We start from the raw sequence: 23698 nt of genomic DNA, 5'->3' as shown, positions 1-23698 counted from the left end.
AGTCTCCCAGTGTTAATCTCTGAAATTGGCCCCGTAGGTAGGACCAGAACCACTGTAGCACAGTGCCTCCAATATCCATCCCATGGAGTCGATCCAGGAGGATACCATGGTCGATGGTATCAAAAGCCAATGAGAGATCAAGCAGAATTAACAGGGTTGCACTCCCCCTGTCCCTCTCTCGATAAAGGTCATCCATCAGGGCGACCAAGGCTGATTCAGTCCTATGACCAGGATGAAACCCAGACTGAAATGGGTCTAGATAATCAGTATCCTCCAAGAGTGCCTGCAGTTGGTCTGCCACGACCCTCTCAAATACCTTGAGACTATAAATCTCTGCTGGTTGCTCTCAGCCAGTGCTAGAGTAACTTGGCAGTGTTCTAGCTCCGGAATTGCTGTCTAAGGTCCTGCATTGAACTCAAGCCCCAGATGTGATCCAGCCCATGTCTTGCATTGTGCCTCCCAGAGCAGATGAGAGATTCCCTGGTGGAACAGGACAGAAACATTTACACGGTAAAGAGAGCTTCGGCTATTGGGCGGTATAGAAACAAACAAACAAATAAATAAATAAATAAAATGTCACATTCCGCTTGTGGAGCACTGCTTTGGCCATGTGCTTTTTGGTGACCTCAATGTGAGGTTACAATATATAAAATGGTCCTTAATAAAAGCACGATTCAGGCATTATTGCCTGAACCTGTGCAGGGTGGAAAGAGGGGGTGAATGCACCCCCAACATCCCTGCGTTTCCTGGCTCCATCCCTGACCTTCCTGCACTGAGTAAGATGGTCTGAAGGGGCATTCTTCACCAGTTCAGCTGAACATGCATAGAATCTTCCCCACAATCCAAAATTCAACGGCATGTGTTCAGCCAAACATGTGCAGAATTTCCATGCAGATCTTCCCATTCAACATGGGAAGGTTGGTGTTGGGGTCAGCACATGGTGGGACACTGGGAGTGGGGCTAGCATCCATGGCTCCCTTCCACCCTACAAAAGTTCAGGCAATAAGGCCAGATTCAGGCTAAAGTTGCCACTGTAATTCCAGCTACAGCAAAGCTCAGAGTGAAATGGCGGTTTGCTCTCATGTGAAACATCCATGGAATGGCAAGGGAAGCCAAAGGACATTCCTGGTTTTGGAATGCCCTCCCCTTGGAGGTCCGATTGGCGCAGATCTTGGTTTCATTTTGGTGCCAAGTAAAAACATGGCTTTTCACCAAAGCCTTTGAGGGCTAAATACATTCCCTAAAGTAGCACACTGTTTTAACTGTTTTATTGTTTTAGATTTTAATTGCTATTAGCTTGTTTAATGGTTTAATGTGTTTTTAGCACTTTAAATTGTTTATTGTTTTATTCTGTTTAAATTTATTTTATCTGTACGCCACCCTGAGATCTTAATGATATAGGGCAGGATGCGCATGTTTTAAATACATAAATAAAGAGTATCAAAATCCTGTGGGAGGGTTTCACACATTTTGATCTCACCTTTCCATCAAGGAATATACATGGCTATTTCTCCTGTTCAGTGAGAGAGAGAGAGAGAGAGAGAGAGAGAGAGAGAGAGAGAGAGACTGGCCCCAACATTCTCTAGCCAATTAAAAAAGGGCATATTTATTTATTATCAAACAACAGGCTTCTCTGGGTAATGGTGCTCTCAAAAGGGCCACTTCTGCAGATCTTGGTACTCAGGCAGGTTCATAGCGAACCCGGTGGTTCCTTAGCTAGCCAGGTCCTAATCCATTTAGTGCTTTAAAGGTTAAGACAAACACGTTGAATTGTGCCCAGAAAGCAGTGCAGGTCTTTCAGGACAGGCATAATATGGCCCTGATTCCATGCACTGGTTAGTCACCAAGCTGCCGCATTTTGCACCAACTGAAGCTTCTGGACATTCTTCAGAGGTAGCCCCACATAGAGTTCATTGCAGTAATCTAAAGGTAATGTAACCAAGGCATGGATAGCTACTGCCAAGTCAGACAGATTCAGGAAGGGTTGCAACTGGTTTGTAACTGTGCAAACACACTGCTTGCCAGTGCGGCCTCCTGAACATCGAGGCACAGCGTAGGATCAAGGAGCACTTCCAAGCTATGGAGCCTTGGCTGCCACCAGGTTCTAAAGTAAATTCCAAAGCAAAATTTTAGAATTCCTCCTCAAGTGAAACAATGGAGGAATTTCTGAGGCAGGGTGTGGGGTGGGGAGACCAAAAAGAGTTCTGATAAGACTAGAGATATTACCTGTGTGTTTGTAAACATCCCAACCATTAAACCAAATGTTCTTTCCATTTTTCATCCACCTTCCCAGCCTGTAAACTGGGAGTGGGGCACCCCTTTCAGCCAGAGGGCCAAATTCAGTGTTGGATGAGCTCTTGGGGGCCGCATTCCAGTGGTGGGCAGGGCTGAAGGCAAAGGGGATGGGCCAAAAATGCAAAACATACTTGCATATTTTAGCTTAAAGCTCTTACTGCCAGTAACGAAGCCTTGGGAGAAGCATTTCCACCTTTAGGAATGGGGAAAGAACTGCACAAAAAACTGGGAAGCCATCAAATGATTGGTGGTTGCGAGAAAGGAGGTGGGGCTTGGGGAAGGGGGCAGGGCCATCCGGGGAGCCTTGGGGGACCAGGCTGGGACCTCAAGAGGGGCAGATTTGGCCCCTGGAACTGAGGTTCCCCACTCCTGCTGTAAACTCTGGAGAGCAGGTGTGGGTTCTCCATGAATCTGTACTTCCTGATACTATTGAATCTACTGGATGTAAATAATAGAAATCACAAGGAACTGTTTGGCTTGTGGAATCCAATTCTGTGCTTTTGCTGCAGGATCCAATGTGCTGCCACATTAAGGAAGCAGATAATCAAATCAGGTGCCAGCATCCCAGCAAACACCAGCTGCAGTGCCAGTGTTGCAGCTCCCACCAGCAGTACTGTTGTGCTGGCCCTGTGCAGCACAGATGTGCTAGTGCTAGTCCAGAGGCTTCTTTGAGGTATGAAGAACAGATAGCAAGGCTGTGTAATTGACATCCCTTTGGAAAAGGCAGGAAAATCCCTTTGGAAAGGCAGGAAGGAGAGAAAGGACAGCAGTGTAACTGACACCCCTTTGCAAAGGCAGGAAGGAGAGACAGGACAGCAGTGTAACTGACACCCCTTTGCAAAGGCAGGAAGGAGAGACAGGACAGCAGTGTAACTGATACCCCTTTGCAAAGGCAGGAAGGAGAGACAGGACTGCAGTGTAATTGACATCCCTTTGCAAAGTCAGGAAGGAGAGACAGGACAGCAGTGTAACTGACATCCCTTTGGAAAGTCGGGAAGGAGAGACAGGACAGCAGTGTAACTGACATCCCTTTGGAAAGTCGGGAAGGAGAGACAGGACAGCAGTGTAACTGACATCCCTTTGGAAAGTCGGGAAGGAGAGACAGGACAGCAGTGTAACTGACATCCCTTTGGAAAGTTGGGAAGGAGAGACAGGACAGCAGTGTAACTGACATCCCTTTGGAAAGGGAAGGAGAGACAGGACAGCAGTGTAACTGACATCCCTTTGGAAAGGCAGGAAGGAGAGACAGGACAGCAATGTAACTGACATCCCTTTGGAAAGGCAGGAAGGAGAGACAGGACTGCAGTATAATTGATATCCCTTTGCAAAGGTAGGAAGGATAGATGGCAGTATAATTGACATCTGTTTGCAAAGGACTTAATCTGTGACTGGAGTGCCTTCAAACTTCAGTTCGAAGTTGCCCCTATGGATTAGGGGCATTTCAGAATGTTTTGTTAGATAGGTTTATTTATATGCTGCTTTTCCACAGTGGACTGTGCCCAATGTGGCTCATGAGAAACATCAACTTATCACTGGACTACAACATCACATTTGAAAATAACAGCAGCAGCAACAAATTTGGTACAAAAGTTAGCAAAATCAAATAAGACAAAATCAACAATTCAATCAACATAGCATAAATTAAATATTGCAATGCAATAATCAGTAATACGAGCAAAGGGCTGGATGTGCCTGATCTCATCTGATCTCAGAAGCTAAGCAGAACAGCATGCCTCAGAGATCTTGGGGATGGAGTCTTTCTACCAGGGTAGGTCAGCTTTCCCCAACCTAGTGTTCTCCAGAATTTTTGGACTGCAACTCCCATCATTCCCAGACAACATGGCCAATGGTTGGATATGCTGGGTGCTGTAGTCAAACACATCTTGGTTGGGGCAGGTTAGGCTAGATGGTTCAGAGCTGGTTCAGAGCCCTCATCTCTCCTCCCGAGGAGGCCAGCAGCAACAAGAGGAAAATACTGGGGAGTAGCAGTGATGCCAAGTCCTCTCCTGCAGCCTTCCAGGTGCTCTGGCTGCTAGTGCTGGTCTTTCTAGTCCTCTTGAAGGACCACCTTCTCCCATACTAGCCTAGCACACTCTGAAGTCATCAGTAGAAGCCCTTCTCACCTGTCCATGACCAAGGATGGCTAGGCTGGTGAGTACAAGGACGAGAGCCTTTTCAGTCATGGCCCCACGTCTCTGGAATCTGCTTCCATCAAAGGGTTCATCAGGACCCTTCTTTGCAGGTCTTCATGAAAGTTCTGAAGACTGACCTGTTTTTGCTGGCCTTTGCATAGGCTGTGGGCTGTAGGTTTTATCTGTTTTTATAGCATTTTTATTGAATAGTTATAGACTGATTTTCTATTGTATATGTTTTACATAGTTTTGTATTTTTTTTTATCTTGTATGCCACCTTGAAAGGGGTCTGTCCTTAAAGGCAGCCTAAAAACCACTGTAAATAAATAAATTCAGTTAAATACATTCTCGTTGTACATTCGGAGAGTTTTGTGGGAGGTCAGGGTCAGTTGCACTGGCAAATGGTCGAGTTAGGTCTCCTGCTTTTGATGTACATTGGGTGCCACTTCAGCTGCTTCAGGCTTCTGCAATAACTGAAGCAGGATCCCACTGGAATCAAGCAGCCCATCTTCAGTATGAGCGAGCAAAGGGCTGGATCCGCCCAGTCTCGTCTGATCTTGGCTGGGAATCAAGGTTCCTGCATTGAGCAGGGGGTTGGACTTGATGGTCTTGTAGGCTCCTTCCAATCCTCTGATTCTATGAAAGCACTATTTTATTTATTTATTTATTTATTTATTTCATTTCTATACCGCCCAATAGCCGAAGCTCTCTGGGCGGTTCACAAAAATTAAAACCAAACAACACACAATAAAACAATTTAAAATATATAGAACATTAAAACCACAATATAACAATACAACCACAATAAAACCTAGCAGCAGTGCAAGAGTTTAAAATACAGATTTAAAACAGCAAAGATAAAAATTTAGAAAGCTAAAATGCCTGGGAAAATAAAAAGGTCTTCACCTGGCGCCAAAAGGAATACAATGTAGGTGCCAGGTGAACCTCACTAGGGAGCTCATTCCAGAGCCGGGGTGCCACAGCAGAAAAAGCCCTCCTCCTAGTAGCCACCCAACTCACTTCCTTTGGCAGGGGCTCACGGAGAAGGGCCGCTGATGATGATCTTAAGGTCCGGGCAGGCACATATGGGAGGAGGCGATCCTTCAGGTAACCTGGCCCCAAGCCGTTAAGGGCTTTGAATGTTAACACCAGCACTTTGAATCGGGCCCGGAAATGGACTGGCAGCCAGTGCAGCTGGAAAAGTACTGGCGTAATATGAGCTCGCAGGCCAGTCCCTGTTAACAATCTTGCTGCCCTATTTTGGACCAGCTGAAGTTTCCGGACCGTTTTCAAAGGCAGCCCCACGTATAACGTGTTGCAGTAATCCAGACGAGAAGTTATCAGAGCATGGATAACTGTAGCTAGGCTATCTCTGTCCAGATAAGGGTGTAGTTGGTATACCAGCCTAAGCTGATAAAAAGTGCTCCATGCCACTGAGTTCACCTGTGCCTCAAGTGACAGTTCTGGATCCAAGAGCACCCCCAAACTACAAACCTGATCCTTTAGGGGGAGTGCAACCCCCTCCAGAACAGGTTGAATATCACCTAGCCGGGCAGATGAACCACCCACTAACAGTACCTCCATCTTGTCTGGATTGAGTTTCAGTTTATTGGCCCTCATCCAGTCCATTACCGTGCCCAGGCACTGATTCAGAACAGCCACTGCCTCACCTGGGTTTGATGAGAAAGAGAGGTAGAGCTGGGTATCATCTGCATATTGATGGCACCTCAGCCCACACCTCCGGATAACCTCCCCCAGTGGTTTCATGTAGATGTTAAACAGCATGGGGGATAAAACAGAGCCCTGTGGAACCCCATGGCATACTTGCCATGGCACAGAGCAATAATCCCCCAGCACCACCTTCTGGAATCGGCCATCCAAGTAGGAGCGGAACCACTGTAGTGCAGTGCCTCCAACTCCTAACCCAGACAACCTATCCAGAAGGATACCATGGTCGATGGTATCAAAAGCCGCTGAGAGGTTCAGGAGAATCAACAGGGTCACACTCCCTCTGTCCCTCTCCCGGCAGAGGTCATCCCACAGGGCGACCAAGGCAGTTTCCGTTCCAAAACCAGGCCTGAAGCCCGATTGAAATGGATCTAGATAATCCGTTTCATTCAACAGTGCCTGGAGCTGTCCTACAACCACCCGCTCAAGCACCTTGCCCAGGAAGGGGATGTTGGCCACTGGCCTATAATTGTTAACATCCTCTGGGTCCAGGTTAGGCTTTTTCAGGAGTGGTCTAATTACTGCCTCTTTTAAAGGGGCAGGCACCACTCCCTCTCTCAAGGAGGAATTTACAACCTCCTGGACCCAGCCGGACAACCCCTCCTTGTTTAATTTAATAAGCCATGAAGGGCAAGGGTCAAACACACAAGTGGTCAATCGGACTTGGCCAAGCACCTTGTCCGCATCCTCAGGCCTCAGTAACTGAAACTCATCCAATAAAACTGGACCAGACGGTGCTCTGAATGCCTCTACCAATGGAACTGCATTAATGGTGGTGTCCAATTCATGACGAATCTGAGCGACTTTATCCTCAAAGTTCCGTGCAAACTCGTCACAGCGTGCTACCGAGGGTTCCACCATCTCTCTCCCTGGCCCAGAATGTAACAGGCCGCGAACCACTCGGAAAAGCTCCGCTGGATGACACTGAGAAGATGCAATGCTGGTGGAAAAGAACTGTCTCTTTGCCACCCTCACCGCCACAGAGTAGGCTCGATAGTGGGCTCTTACCTGTGTTCGGTCAGACTCAGCATGAGTTTTCCTCCACCTGTGTTCTAGCCGTCTCCCCTCTTGCTTCATTGCCCTCAGCTCAGGTGTATACCAAGGAGCTGGCCGGGCTCTGCTCAGAGGGAGAGGGCGCTTGGGCGCGATTGTGTCAACCGCCCGAGTCATCTCTGCATTCCACAGAGCGACCTGGGCTTCGACAGGAGCACCAGCCATACCAGCAGGAAAATCCCCCAGAGCCCTCTGGAATCCATCGGAATCCATTAATCTCCGGGGGCGGACCATTTTAATAGGTCCCCCACCCTTGCAGAAGGGAAAGGCCGCCAGGAGTCTAAACCTCAGCAGGAAGTGATCTGACCATGACAAAGGGACAGATGTTAATTCCTCCACTTTCAGATCACCATCCTCCTGCCCAGTTGAGAAAACCAGATCAAGCGTGTGTCCTTTTATATGCGTTGGGCCGATGACATGTTGGGACAGCTCCATGGTTGTCATGGCGGCCATGAAGTCCTGAGCCGCCCCGGATACAGCGGCCTCAGCATGGGGGTCCTCAACACCAAGTCTGAGACCACCTCCGTCAGCTCAGGCAGGGAGTCTGATGGGCAGCGGGGTGGGCGGTACACCAACAGAATCCCTAATCTGTCCCGGGTACCCAAGACAAGGTACAAACACTCAAGATCTGCACTCGAATGAGCAGGAAGCCTGGAGAGGAAGATTGAATTCCTATAGACCACGGCAACCCCCCCTCCCCGACCCTCAAGTCGGTGTTGGTGCTGCACTGAGTACTCAGGAGGGCACGCCTGGGAGAGAGTGACCCCTCCCAGTTCCCCCACCCAGGTCTCAGTAATACATGCCAGGTATTTAGAGCATGCCAATTTTTACTTTTAAGAAGAAACATGCTTGTTATCTAAAATGCTTAGAATCCAGTTGGCACAAAACGGTACAACAGTGAGGTCAGCGAGACTGCTTCAGAGTGGCTTCCCTTGGGACTGCACAGCTCAATTGGCTGGGATTTAATTAAGGAAACTTCCCTGAAACGTTGTCCAAAACCTTCACCAATTCCCTGCCACCTTATAACATTTGAAGTGCAAGTCTCTCACTTGTCCTTCTGAAATGCTCTGAAATGTCCTTGTAATTTATACTGTGATTTTTGTCCGTAGGGATAAATCTGAACTCTATTCATCTGGGGCTAAAAGAACAACTCAAGATGCATATTCTGTGCCCATTCAGCTGCTGTCACACACAGGGGATAGGACATGCAATGCGCTAATGATGCTGGGAGTGATTCTGAATTCATTTTGCTGTGCTCCTCTAACAGCTGTGAGATTCTGGGGTGCTACAGGGAAGCAGTATGAGGCCTGTTAACAGGTACAGGCATGATGACTGCTTTAAAAATGTTTCAATCACTTAGGAATGGATAGTTTGTCTGTAGACAATACAAGCCGACCTGCCAGATAGAACTGCCAGATATACTGACCTGGACCCTATGTTCATCTTCCGAAACCCTCCTCCAGGTGCCCCCACCAAATGAGGGGATGGGTGAACGAGCAATATTCACAATCATTAGGATTCTCCAAACGTTGTCTCCCTGCTCGTCTTGTACCTGATTCCTGTTTGCATTTGCAATCACTGCTCACTCTGAGTGAACGGGAAACTTGCACAAATTGAGCAGAGATCTAACATGAGATTTGCACGTATTTGTTCTCTGAGTTTTCCACATGAACATCAGAGGGGAGCAAACCAGTCATGCCCTCCAAATGACCACGCTGGCTGGGTAAGATGGAAGTTGTAATACTTTCTCTTTTAAAGGTGAGGCAGCATGGATGTACAGATATACGTACATCCTTGAGTCAGCTTCAGAAACAACTACGGGAAACATGATGGCTGAAGGTTATGATGAACATTCAGCTAGGGATGGATGAATCTCTCAAGCTCAACTGTGCTTAGGTTGTCATTTTTTCACTGCTAAGTTTGTTCTGTCCCATATCTGCATTGGACTGAGATTTTTTAATAGTCTGCATGAAAATTGGTACTTATTTTCTTGCACATTTTTCAAAATATACATATTTTTTTGTATGCATTGTTCATGTGTATACATTTTTGAGCACACTTTTTTAGATGCACACATTTTTCACAAGCGATTTCCACCATTGAATACAGTGTTTTTGTGTGCATTTCTACAAATATATGCATTTTTGTATGCATTGTTTCAAATGTGCACAATTTTTGAGCGACGTTTTTCAAATGTATGTATTTTTTGTATGCAATTTTGGGGGTAAAGCATATCGCAAACTTCAGAAAAGTATAGATTTCTTCATTTAACTGTATTCTGGTTCAGGAAATGCAAATTCAGTAAGTTTGCATTTCAATGCAAATTAAATTAAAATTTCTCACCCATCCCTACATTTAAATACCTTTTTAAAGAGTGAATGGATATCCCCTTGAAACCATTTTAATTTACGCTATGGCACTGAGCCTTGAATACCTTTAACTGATAATAATTTGTTTCCAAGTTTTTCAAGGAATGGAAAAACTTAAATGACAGGCCTGATCCTATAAAGGGATACAATTCCATTACAATGTCTCTTTTGGGGTCAGATGAAACTGTGGGTTTAAAAAAGAAATCCTATTAACTTTTTGTAACCTGCCACAGTCTAGAACAAGGTTATGGACACTTAATTCCTATTAAAATAGATAGCACTGAAGCATATGAAATTGAATATTGGATTATGGCCACTAAGTGCTATTTGAAAGGTTAAGATTTTTTATTTTATTTTTAGAATTTAATGTTGACAGGGTCCTTTGTGGCATTCCATGATAAATCCTGCCATCCACAGAGGGAGTAACTAGAGCTGTCAAAAAGAATTTTGTTGTATGAATTTTAATTGATTAAATAGGAATGTATTTGCATAGGAATAAAAGTAGTACTGAAAAAATATATTCTCTCTCTCTTTTTAGACTTTGCACACCTGTATTGCAGCAGACATCATGATGGAGTCCAACTAGATGTCGTGTTAATTGCATGCAAAGTAATGGACAAGCATGTTTAAAGGGGATGGGAGAGCAATCCTATGGTCCCAGGAGAGTGTCCCAGGGTCCACAGGATTCTTTGGAGTCCCCCCTCCGAGGCCGTAGACTTGGCTATGACCTTGGAAGGGGAACTCTAGTATCTGATCTGTCCCCACACCCCCTTGCAGCTGCCACAGAAAGAACCACGCCAGCTGCTTCCCAAGTTCACAAAAGCAGCCTCGGTGAGGTCAGAGAGGGGGCATGGCAGTGAGTAGGGAGGGGATCGGCCAGGATATGAGGAATCCTATGGACTCTCCAGCCCCAGTCCTGCCCCCACCAGCGCACCCTCTCTAGATGGGCTCAGAGGCCTGTCTAGAGGAAACAAAACAAAACATGGAGGACAGGGAGGCAAATTTTGCTTCTGTCGCTCTTCCCGCCCTGCTGACATTAGCTCACCAGGGCACTGGATACACAGAAGCTTCTGCATTTGGAGGTTGCCATCTCATGAGGGCACAACCCATAGGATTACTCCCCAAACAGCCACCATGGGAAGGTGGGGGGGGGCAGGGCTGTGGTGTGTGGAGAGAGTTTTTAAACCCTATCCCCCTTGCAAGATCCCAATGGAAATTACCCTTCACCACTATTAGCCCTGAAAAAAAAGCTCCCATTGGCACCAGAGTTTTCCTCGCAGGGCTAACAGCAGTTTTGGGGAGATGATTTTAACTGGGACCATGTTGTTGGTGGTGGATCCTAATCTCCTTCCAGTGCATTTTGGTTCTGATCTTGTTTGGTGGAGCCCTGCAGCAGGTATTAATTTTTTTTTTAATGTGCATGTTTACATGCAATTAATGTTACATTTCTTTTGGTCCTTAGTAAATACAGTTCCACCTGTGTGAAAGAGAAGGACATCTGACTTTTCTATGATGGTGCCTGCCTTCTCTCCCCCGACCCCCTTGGTTTTTGTAAATTATTTAGATAAAATTAAAACTTAAAACAAATCTGCAATTTGATTAATTGGGGGCGCTTTTTAAAAACTGAGCAACTATGATTTACCTAATTTATCTAAACGATTAATCAATGAAACACTGCAGCCTTAAGGAGTCACAAGGCATATCGTGTAGGGATAGTTAGTCTCTTTCTGATTTACATCAGTTTTGCACATGATCAATCATAAACCTATTCCATCCCATTTTCTGTGATTTTTTTAACTGTACTAAGAGTCTCATTTAAATTGCATGCATTTCCCCTGAAATATGCATTTTTGTATGCATTTTTCAAACTGAGAACTACATTGCAAAATTCAGAGAAATGCATAATATGCATGATAACTGTATTCTAATCTGCGTATTAGCCTGGGAAGTTCAAATTAGTTCACTTTGCTTAAAAACTCAGACTGAACATAATTCCGCAACATCCCTAATATAGACCAGTCATCTGTCTTTTTCTTCCAGTGTTCCGTGCTGCAGCTCAGCTCTACTTGCCAGGTGGCTTTTTAATTATGTCAGAATGGGTCTTCTGACATGGAACTATAGGAAAAAGCTGGAGATAGTCATGTATTTGATACATGTGAGCCAATATATCAGGACTACTATTTTCCCCCCATATTAGCTGGAAAAATAGTTTAAACTTTATAGAAAAGCCAATGAGGGTTTTTTGTGTATGTTAGAATTGATGGTAGTTTATGTATATCATGTTCATTTTTTAGGATGACTTATAATATATGTTTTTCAATTAGCAAATCTTTTAAAAACATTTAACAACAATGGCCTCAGTTTGGAAGAGGCATGGTCTTAATCTATCCAAAGAGATATGAATATAACTTGCTTTGTCTGCTGGCATAATGAAACCTTCCTGCTGTGTACATAGCCAGTTTGAGGTTTATTATTTAATTTATCCTTTATAGATTTTGTGTTCATGTAGGGCAACCCACCAAATAAATATTCCTCCTCTCCTGTCTTCTTCCCTGCTCCCTCCAGTCCAGCAGAGAAACCTGTCAATTGTAATATATGTAGCTTCATGAACTGAGAAGCCAATGCCTGGGAAATTCAGAGCCAATGGGCAACCATTTTAAGCTTCCTTAACGAACTGAAAGGCCAACCAGGAAGTGAACCATCAACCTCCTCCTCCCCCCACCCCAAAAAAAGAGAAAGAGGAGGGGAAAAAACAAGGAAGATGGATAAAGGATAAAGAAGATAAATGCATGGTCATCAGTTGGGAGTGGGAGGATATGGTCTGAGAGTGTACCCATTTTGGAAGTGTTGTCAATTGGAGGTGTCCCATTTCCTTTTCCATGTGGTCACCAAATTCATGGAGGCTGCATGTAGCAGATGAGGCCCATTAAATGAAAAGTGCCAAAAGAGCCTTGAATGTGAACCACATTCATATTTGTGTGTGCCTCAACCTGCAAGGTCACTGTTTCTCAATCCACTCATTGGCCAATCTTCAGATGTGTTTGACCAATATTCAGAAGTGTTTGGTCTCTACAAGCAAGGAGAATCTTTTAACTATCCAGAAGGCGCTAATAATCCAAGGATTTGGGCATGTTAATTAAATCTGCAAAGCAGGGTCTTGGCAAGTTCCATGGCCAAAGGCACAGGGTGTGTCAGGTAAGAATGGGCAAATCTGTCAATTTTGGTTTCTCTCAGTTTTTCATTTTTTCAGACTTAAGTTCAGTTTCTCTTGAACTTTGAGAACTTTTTCAATCTTAAATTCGAGCATCCCAAACTTTGAGAAAAACGTTTGCTGGAAAATGTATCTGCATTTTTGTGCATATTTCTCCTAGTACATGCATTTTTGTATATTATTTTACCACACAATTTTCCTAACTGGTTGCATCTTTGAATATTATTTTTACTTACATATGCATTTTTGTGTGCATTTTCACCTAATATACAAATTGTTGTATGGATTGTTTGACTGGAGAATTCCATCCAATCAAAAGTGGAGGGAAAAATGCAAAATTTAAAGGATAACTTGGTTTGCATATTGGGTCAAAAGTATGAAATAAGGTAAGCTTGCATTAAAATGTGAATGGAACAAATTTCTCCCTCTTCCCTAGTGTGAGGAACAAGTGGAAGAGGCCATCCAGAATGAAACTGATGTAGAAGACCACATCTTAAGAACTAACCGCCTACTTCTGGCAAGAGGCAGCCACCTGGGTTATCGTACTTTAATGAGACTTGAACACATTCCCTTTATTGGTGCAAGTCTCAGATTCTTTGTGCATTACCAAAATCTGAAAACTTGACAAGTTTAAACAGCCCTTAAAACAAGAATGCTCAGTTTTATAAATACCTGGTGAGTGGAGCTTAGTAGCTGATACAATCAGTCTCTTAGGGGATGAAATGGTGGGTCTGCTAGCCTCTTGATCTCTCTGTACTTCTTTCTTCGAGCCTGCAAAAAAATGTTAAGGCAGTTGATCTTTACTTTGCAACTGTACATGTACATAATATGAAACATAGCTATATGGATATACATTTTCTGCATGACTTTGATCACATTAGCACTATTCATATGCCATATAGGTCTGTGGAGTGGGGAGTGCAGTCATGCCTGCTGGCCTTGTGCCAATCTCCATGTATTCACTATGAAGAGATGCCACCAATAGATTTGAAATTCCTCTGCTTTAGGTGTAACAAAAGCTAGTTTCTAGTCTTCATGGTTACATGAAAATGATTTAAAATAGTAGGCAGTATTTTCTAAAGGCTCTAGAGCTAAAAGAGATATGGATGGTGCTTCTAAGGGCTTGGGGGAGGAACTTCTTTAGTTTTCATAATGCACACTTTTCTCCAGTACCTACTGCTCCACTCACTTACACCAGCCTTTCCCAATCTGAGGCCCTTTAGAAGTTTTGGACTACAACGCCCAGCATTCCTGACCATTGGCCATGCTGGCTGGGGATAATGGGAGTTGTAGTGCAATACATCTGAAGGGCGCTATGTTGGGGAAGGCTGCCCTACACTATTTACTATCCACCAAATTCCACGAGTCCTTCCATTACTTTGCCATTTAAGAATTAGACTGTAAGCTCCTTGAGGCAGGGGCCTGTCTTTTGTCTATGAAACTCTGCAAAGCACTGTTCATGTTGTAAATAGTGTGGTGTAGTGGCTAGAGCATTGGACTGGGAGTCAGGAGATCCAGGTTCTAGTCCCCTCGGCCATGGAAGCTCACTGGGTGACTTTGGGACAGTCACAGATGCTCAGCCCAACCTACCTCACCGGGCTGTTGTTGTGAAGATAAAATGGAGAGGAGGATTACGTACATTGCCTTAGGTTCCTTAGGGAGGAAAAAAGGCAGGCTATGAATGTAATAATAAATAAATTAACAAACAAACAAATAAATAAATCTAGTCACATTTTGAATGAGAGGCAACCTGATGAAACTGAATAGGGATTCTGACAACAATCCTTAAAATAAAGTAACATGATTTCATTAAAAGGACATGGGATGTTTTATTTATTTATTTATTTATTTATTTATTTATTTATTTATTTATAAAACATTTCTTGGCCACTTTTCAAGGCAGAAGCCCTCCCAAGGAGGCTTACAGCAATAAGCCACCTTGGGATGCTTCCAGACGGAGGGCCCCAAGCGTTTCCGATTAGAAGGCATTGTCCAGCTCTTTCATCTTTTTCTCCAATAAGATTTTCTGCAATAAGAAAAAAGACAGATGAAGTGGTGGGAAAGCACAAGAGGACTACAAGTGCGAAACATCATTGCTTGGATCCTCCATAAAATTCTGTGAAGGAGGCAGGGCGATGGTGCAATTTAAAGCGTCATCTGGAAACACCCCTAGTAGCTGGTACTGTGAATGAACTCTGCCTAAGGCTCTGGAAAGCAACTGTCAGTCAAAGTGGACAATATTGGGCTACATCCAGGGTGGGGAACCTCTGGCCCACAGGCCAAATCTGGCCTGCCAGGTTGGCCCATCTGGCTCATGGAGCCTCAAGCAAGGCCCTACCCCAAAGCCCCTCCCCACCCCCAAAATGCTGCCCCCTGAAGGCTAGCAGACAAGGGAATCCAATATCTGTTATCAGTGACTGGAGCTAGCAGGGATTTCCCTGTGTGCTCTAGCCCTCCCAATTAGAAGGGGGAATGGCATGCGTGGGGATCCCCACTGTTATTTCCAATCACTGATCAGAGATAACAGCGGGTTTTTTTCTCCCTGCTAGCTTTGCTTGCCCTGCTTCCTCCCCAATGGGGGAAAGTGTGAGACAGGTAAACATGCCCTGACCAAGGCACCAGCTGGAGGAGGGCTCTTCAGTTGGCACTTCAGTCAAGGCATCTTTGCTGTTTGTGGACTTTCCCTGGCTGGAGAAAGCCCATGCTCAGTGAAGCCAGAGCGAATGATGCCAGTGGATGGGGCCCTATCCATTGGCATCAGGGGGTGGCCTGACTCACTCACTTCATTTGGCCTATGAAAGGCTGGATGAGGGCGATTCGAAATATATTTGAGCAAATGAAACTCTTGAACCAAAGCCAGCTAGTTATATGCTTCTTTATTTTTAGATGTATAGCTCTCCCACACTGGAGACATTCAAGACGAGGCTGGACAGCCATCTGTCAGGGATGCGCTGATTTGGATTCCTGCATTGAGCAGGGGGTTGGACTCGATGGCCTTGTAGGCCCCTTCCAACCCCACTATTCTATGATTCTACGATTCTATGTCCAATACAGAGAGCTACAGGGTAACAATCTTATTAAAACAAAATGGCAATAAAATTTTATTTATATATATATATATATATATATATATACACACACACACACACACACACACACACACACAAATACACACATGCACACATACACCACAGTACTGTTTAACTTATCCTTAATTATAAGTGGTCACTGAATGCTTGCCTAAATAAAAATGTGTCACAGCATCTCCAGATGATGCTCAGATTTAAGCTTTGATGAACCTCAAGTTGGCCTACCATTGCAGCAGGACACAGGGGAGATAGTGTCCTCCAGGGTATGCTGGGCCTGCCCAAGGCTGCATACTTTTTTTCTAGGAAGCCTGTCCCGCTTGGGTCAGTAAGATGTATTTCCCAATAAAGAGGTTTACAGCACAGTCTTGGCTTGTCTACTAAGATGTAAGGCCTATTTATTCAGTGGGGCTTACCCCAGGTAAGTGTGTATAGAAAGTCCTGGCAAGTCACTGGGAGTTTCAAGGTCAAGAAAGGATGCCATTTTTGCTATTTACCTTTGGCATTTAAAACACATTATTTTCAGGCTACATAACATCTGGTAGTAATGAGATAGAAACCAAGAGCAAATTGGGCAATCATTTCAAGTGAAGGATAAATGATGCTCAAATAATGCACTTTTACATCTGTCTTGTGCACATACTAACATGTCTCATAGGGGAAATGACAAATAGATCAGCCATATTACACTGCTGGGTAGTTGAGCCTAGGGATGTACAAAAGTCACTTACCTTTTCGACGAGGTGATTAGCAGTGGGGGGGAGGTGCTCTGCACTTCCCCCCGAAATCCTAATCCGGCCGGCTCCATTCTGCAGAGATTTTGTAGAGCTGCCGGCCAGGGCTGCCCGCAGCCAGACATCCGGCCGCTGGGCAGCCTGCAGGCAAAAAAAAAATAAAAAAAATGGCGGCCACCATTTGCGTTCCCTTTTTTTCACTGTTTTAGCCTACGTAAATATTTACGTAAGCTATTACGGTGAAAAAAAGGGGAACACAAATAGCGTAGTGGCAGCCATTTGTGTTCCTTTTCCCCTGCACCGTTTTAGCCTACATAAATATTTACGTAAGCTATTACGGCAAAAAAAAAAAAAAAGGAATACAAATAACGCCCACTACGCTATTCGCGTTCCCCTTTTTTTCGCCGTAATAGCTTACGTAAATATTTATGTAGGCTAAAACAGTGAAAAAAAGGGAACGCAAATGGCGGTTGCCATATCCACCACCATTTGTGTACACTGTTTTGTTGTTGTTGTTTTTAGCTTGCCGTGATAGGCTACGTAAATACTTATGTAGCCTATCACGGCCTCCACAGGGACACACATGGCGTCCCTGCATTAGCCGTGATAGGCTACGTAATTATTTATGTAGCCTATCACAGCTATGATGAGGAAGCGAATGGCGGCCGCAGCGCGGCCGCCATTCGCAAGTCAGCGCGGATGGCAGCAGGTAAGTGCTCCGTTTTGCACGCCTTTCATGGGGTGGGGGGGGCAGGGGCTTCATTCCGCCATGGATTTCGGGGGGCCAAATGCACTGGCATTCAGCCTCACCGAGATCCGTGGTGGAATTCTCTGACATCCCTAGTTGAACCTGAAAACTAAGCTACTGTCAAAACAAGTTAAAAACTCGCTATCTTTGTAACGTGGAGTTTCAGATTATCATAGCAATAATAAAACCTGCACTTCCAGGGCTTTGCACTTCAAGCCTTGGGAGGAAAACAGTTGCATAAAGCATTAGGGGGGAAAAAAAGTATATTCTTGTAATTCTGTACTAGGAGGTTTAGAATCCTTCATCAAACCTGCAGTTGGCTTCTCAGCTTGTTCGTAACATCTGAAAAAGTTGATTAATAAAACAACAACACTAAATGTGGGCTCTGAATAAGTCCAATATAAGGGGAAAGGCTGCAAACCTGAGCACAGCTGGATAGCAACCCTATGGCCCGTAGACATTGTCTGAGATATGGGATACTGGGGATTTACCCCTTCGAGGCCATAGACTAGGGATGTTGGGATTTTGTAAAATCCATCCCGTCTGCTTTTTGAGGATTGTCAGTGCCTTTTGTTCTGTCGTCCACTCATTGACAGAATTGTTTTTTTTTCCAATTTCCTAAATTTGTGCAAATTCACATTTGTGAAAATGCACAAATTCCCCCAATGCACAAATCCCCCCTAAATGCACATTTTCTTGCTTTAGCCTATGGGGGAATTGTGCATTTTTGGCCAGTGTATTTTTTAAAATGTATTTTTCTGCAACTAAATTCACGCAAAACTCCAGAAAGTAAAAAACACACACACACAAAACTGGTCCACAAGTCTGCAGAATCTGCAATTTGAGAAAAGCTGGTCCGCCACAGAAGCTGCAGGTCAAATCCACAGAAATCCCAACTCATTTCATTCTATTGCGGATGCCTCTTGACATCCCTGCCATAGACAGAGCGAAGACCTCGAGAGTGGGGGAAATCCCTGTCTGGATTTCCCACCCTTCCCAGCCACCATAGAAAGCTCCCCTCTCCTGAGGTCAGTATTGCAACCTCAGGAGGGGAGGAAATGGGCATTCTGGGGGCCGGGCTGTGGGCAGGGAGGAGAGAAGACGTGGATCTGCCCCTGCCCAAGCCAGGTAGGTGAGCTAAGACAGGCTCAGAGGCCCATCTAGTGCAAAATGCAAACAACAACAACAACAACAACAGAGGACCGAGAGGCTATAAAATCCTCTTGCCCTGCCTGGGTCTTACTGGCAGGGTTTAGGATAGGCAGAAGGCTCTGAGACTGGAGCCCTCCATCTAGCGGGGGTCAGTCCTGTATGTGTCAGTCCTGGGCGCAAAGTGGGAAGGGGGCGTGCACACAAGCCCTGCCCCCAATGTCCCTTCATGTGCTGGCTCCACTTCAGACGTTTGTGCATTCAACACGAAGGTCTGAAGGCGACTTCTAAATGTGTTTGGCTGAATGCACCTATAAGCCTCTCCACCATCGAGAACCCCTATAGCTTTGGAGGGAGCAATCCTATGGCCACTAGACAGCGGCTAGATGGCCATAGGATATCTGGTTTTCCAGGATCCGACCTCAGAGCCCGCGGTCCGGGGTTGGTTCCCGGAGAACTGACCTCCCCCCACTTCCACGCTGCCTCCAAGGCAGCACGGAACAGCCCCATGCTCCAAGCTCACAAGAGGAGTGCAGAGCAGCCAAAAAGGGGCAGGGAGGGGCGGGGAGGGCAGAAATGCCTGTACGACACATGCTATGTGTCATACAGCAGCCTCCTCCCCCACTCAGCCCTCCTGCAGCTAGACAGCCGCAATTGGCTGTCTAACCAAAAATGCTGGGTAGGAGGAGCGCAGAGGAATGATCCCCTCTGTGCTTCTCCTGCCCTGCATTGGATAGGTGGTTGCCTCCGAGTTTGGAGGTGGCCGCCAACCTGAATAGGATTGCGCCCTAAGTGGAACACACTTCGGGCACAGCCCTATGCAGGTTTAGACAGAAAAAAGTCCTATAACTGCCAGCACTGCTGGCTGGGGAATGCTGGGACTTGCAGGACTTTTTCCTGTCTAAACCTGCATAGAATTGTGCCTTTCGAAAACCTCAGAAGCAAAAGTCTGAAGAGGAGCCGGAGCATCCACGGACACTGGGAGTGGGACTTGTGTGCGCCCCCCTCCATTCCCAGCTTAAGCCCCCCTGCTCAAACACCTTAACAGAGCTTACTTGATATAACTCAGGATGCAACTATTCTCAGAAACATGCGTTCAAAAAACGTTAAACTCTAAAATGTTAGACGTTAAAAATTAACTAATGCAATTTCCAAGCAAAACACAAAATGGTTTGGGGCACAATCCTTATCCAGGCTTAGACAGAAATAAGTACTACAATTCCCAGCATCCCCCAGCCACCCATGCATTCTGGGGGATGCTGGGAGTTGTATTATTTATTTTTGTCTAAGCATGCATAGGGTTGCACCCTTATCCTCTTGCATGGAAAGACAGCCATATTTAGCTTTTTGTCTTCCTCCCTCTATCCCGCTAAACGTGAGTGGTCTATTGTTGTTGTTGTTGTTGTTGTTGTTGTTGTTAATAATAATAATGATAATGATAATAATTACATTTCTATACTGGCCCGTAGCCAAAGCTCTCTGGGTGGTTTACAGAAGTTATGCCATTCATGAGCAGTGAGCCATCATCACTATTTGAGACAAAGTGAGGAAAGCAAGAGATATGATAGGTCTGGCAGGAAGAGAATATATCCAGCTCTCACAGTGATGAACACAATAGAAAGAACACGAATAAGCAAGCCAATATGGACTGAAGACCGTGTGTTAGCCTAGGAGCATTTCCTCCCGCCCCCTCTATTTCTTGACTTCCTTGTTGTTGCTGTTTTTGCAAGTAAGTCTTGTTGTCCTTTTCCTAGCAAAAGTGACTTATCACTGTATTGTGTAAATACCTTTTGTTGTGATTGTTTGCTTTAAATTTACCAGTAAACTATTGTGATTAAACCCCAAGTGTCTGGTGTGTCAATCGCCCCACATCTACAGCCTAAACCCCACATTACTGAGAAGGGGAAGTTTAAAAGAAGGAAGGTGGGTCTCTTAAGGAGGCAAGCAATCCTTAAGGGGTTGCTCAGGGGTCCAGGTCATAAGCGGAACCTTGACACCCCCACCCCTCTCCACCAGCAACACCCCTCACCATCAGCAGCGGTCAGTGGAGGGGCATCCAGTGGAGGGGCATCCATCCATAAACCCTCCATCCATTAACACTAGGGTCAGGGGATGAGGATTGCAAATAAATAACCACTTACTGCATTGCTTTGCATTATTTTCAGTGGGACTTAATCCTTGAGTGTACATTGTGCTCTTTTGGGCACCAGGAGAAGGCCTTCGTATTTTCCTAGGTTTTTTAGCCCCCTAGTGTTCGTGCTTTTGCATTTACTCTATGGCTGTTGAAATACATTTTAGATTTGACATTATGGTTCATTGTTCCTGTATGGTATGGTTTTATTTCTGTTTGGTGTACTGCCCAGAGAGCTCCAGCTAATAGATGGTGTAGAAATGTAGTAAATAAAATAACACTATGACTTTTAAGAATTCCACAAGGTTACCCAGAGTCAGGCAGAGAAATAGAGAGAGGGCTCAAACAGTGGTTTGCTGTGTTTATAGCTGCTGACTGCTTTTCTCCATCCAATGTTTGTTCATCTTATCTCTCTTTTAGTGCCCTGCCCTTCTCCTTCCTAATCTCTAGGGAAAACTAGTCACTGAAGGAGAAGATAAGCACAGATAGCGGATGGACAAAGCTGTATGGTTCCCTCCAGCTTTCTGTTAGGGTGGCCACTTATACATTGCCAAAGCAGAGGAAATGCATTATCAGCAAAGAGAACACTGATTTGCATAGGGATGTATGTAATCCAAGAATTTCGCTTCTGTTTGCAAATCATGAGAACCGGTCCCATTCACAATACCACCAGAAAAGTGAGCAGGAGTGCTTTGCACATTCCTGAATTTGCAATTTCATTTAGAAAAAGTGCAATTTAAAAAATGTGCACTTTGAAATGTGCGTTCCCCCCCCCATGCCTATTCATGCTTTACTCAATGGGGAAAGTGCACACTTTTGAAAAATATGCACAGAAATGCATACTTTTCCTGTTAGAAAGGTACACTTTCCCGATTCGAATGAGCTGAAAAATGGGGCAAAAACCAAAACTGAAGCAAGCTGGAACAACCTTTGAAGTGATTTTCAGAGAATTTAGTTGAGCTTGAATATCCTTGGTTCTCCCGTTCCTAGATTTGTATAAAGTTTACATGTGCTAATATACTTGTATAGACACACATTTAGAAATAATTATGATAATTTAGATAGAAACACAATACGTCTCACCATAGAGGAGAAGACTGACCAGGTGACCTGCGTGCCCACTCAGTCTGCTGTCCAGGTGCTCACTGTTGCCTGGCAACTTCAAGCCCTCCATCTTGCTCTTCCTTCACAGGGTTCTTTGACTTTAAACCAGACTTGGACTGGACAGACCATCAAACAGAGGACATCTTCCAGCAGAGGGCTGCCCTCTCCCAGCTCTCTAAAATAGAAGACTGTCCTCTGGAAAGTAGGATGTCTGGCCACCCTACTTCCTGTACATCTCTGTCAGTCAGAATGTGATGGACCCATTCTTCTTTTCATGCAGGGAGTGCGATGTAGCCAGGATCTTAGTGACAACTAACTGGAGGTGGATGAAAGCCAACGTGTTTCGGTCTTGGCCAATCTTTGTCCTTTCTTTAAAATTACCAACCATAAAAATAAAATATTTCTCACCATGTTTCCTCAACTGGCTCTCTTACAGTGCAATCCCATACATGTCTACTCAAAATGATGCCCCATTGAGTGTAATGGGACTTACTCCCAAGTATGTGAGTGTAGGCTTGTGGCTTTAGTGTAAGGTATTTCACTAGAATTAAAGGACAGGCTCCATTCTCTCCTCCCCTCCCTATTTCTGCTTTTCCCTCTCCTTCTTCCTCTCTGTTTCTGTTTAATCTTCGACACTGGCAAAATATGCAAAACTGAGAAAGTTCTAAATATGCATAAGAGGATGGTATAATACAGTGAAATCTAATTAAATTTACTCATTTCATAGAGTGGAAGAAAAGCAATCAGCTCATGTCATCAAAACAATTTGCATGGCAATTATTTTTTAATGCTGTTGTCCCATGCTAGGTGCTCCTCCTTCTTTTTTTGGCTCATGGGGTGGGGGGTGAGGGGTGGGTGTTGTTTTGTTTTTTTGACAGCCTCAATTGCTGTAGTGCAGCAAGATGAGATACCAGTTGTGTTAATTAAAGATGATCTCTACCCTGCCTGCCTAATTTAGATGACAAGCAGATTTCATGAGAACACCAGATTTACTATCGACCTTAAAGTTATGTTTGGTTTGGTTTCAAATGAGAATGTATGGATGCAATAGTCCTCTGCCAGGAAAATCCAACACATTAAACATTTCGAATTGTATTTAATGGCTATATTCTTCTAATTAGTATACTTGAAGCTGTTCCTTTACCAGTGAGTTACCTGTTTACATCTTGTTATAAGGATGTACTTTCGTCAAATATGAATGCATTTCAAATGAGACTGTGAACCCCTTTCCTACAGATGTTTCCCATTAAAACTAAACTGCATGTACACCTTGGGGAACATATGGGAGAAGACAGACATAGTATTTTTAGAGCAGTGAGACTGAGCTGGAAGGGCTCTCACTGTGTCCAGTCCAAGCATACCTTTTCTTTTCCAGTGTCAATCTGGGGGGTGGGGGGATGGTTCTGCACATTTGTAGCAGATTCTGTTTGTTGTTGTTGTTGTTGTTGTTGTTATTTCTAACAAGTGAGAACTGCAACAAAATGTTGCAGTATGGAGTGCACCTGTTCAGGGTTCCAGCCAAGTCAGCCAAGCCCTTTTCCAGGATACTCTATTCTGTCCCTCCCTCTTTCCTATCCCCCCACCCGATTGCTCAATCCTCACTGGGCTGTTTTGGGGAAATGTTTCCCCCTTAGTTTTTGAACAGGTTTTTTTTTTGTTCTTCTGGAAACCTTGGGGTTTCCCTGGGCCTACTGATACTTGCCTCTTGTGCTTTTACTGGTAGTAAAAGCATTAAGCTAAAATATGCTGGTATTTTTTTACCTCACCCCTTTTACCTTCGGCCTCACTCACCACTGGAATGCAGCCCCCAAGACATTCTCCAAAACAGAAATTGGCCCTTGGGGTGAAAGAGGTTCTGCACTCTAGGGTATCTAGGAACTTGCATCTCCAGTGAAAAGGATCTTGGGTAGCAGAAAGGTGGGGAAGACCTCTGCCAGAGACCCTGGAAAACTGCAGCC

General features: G+C 44.7%; 1 protein-coding gene across 3 annotated transcripts in view; it reads right to left on the bottom strand.

Annotated features, from left to right (window-relative positions):
- Positions 1-23698, bottom strand: part of MTUS2 (microtubule associated scaffold protein 2) — a 355312-nt gene that overhangs the window by 104737 nt on the left and 226877 nt on the right. For all 3 annotated transcript variants that reach the window (XM_084841649.1, XM_084841650.1, XM_084841651.1), the window contains one exon: positions 13461-13559. In XM_084841649.1, the coding sequence (XP_084697775.1) occupies positions 13461-13559 (99 nt within the window). The remainder of the gene's footprint in view (positions 1-13460; positions 13560-23698) is intronic.

The sequence above is a fragment of the Heloderma suspectum genome, chromosome 3 (assembly GCF_057233095.1).
Source record: "Heloderma suspectum isolate Gila_16-S chromosome 3, 16-S_ref, whole genome shotgun sequence".
Classification (NCBI taxonomy): Eukaryota; Metazoa; Chordata; class Lepidosauria; order Squamata; family Helodermatidae; genus Heloderma; species Heloderma suspectum.
The sequence above is the reverse complement of the archived record's forward strand: the minus strand, read 5'-3'. Positions and strand labels throughout refer to the sequence as shown.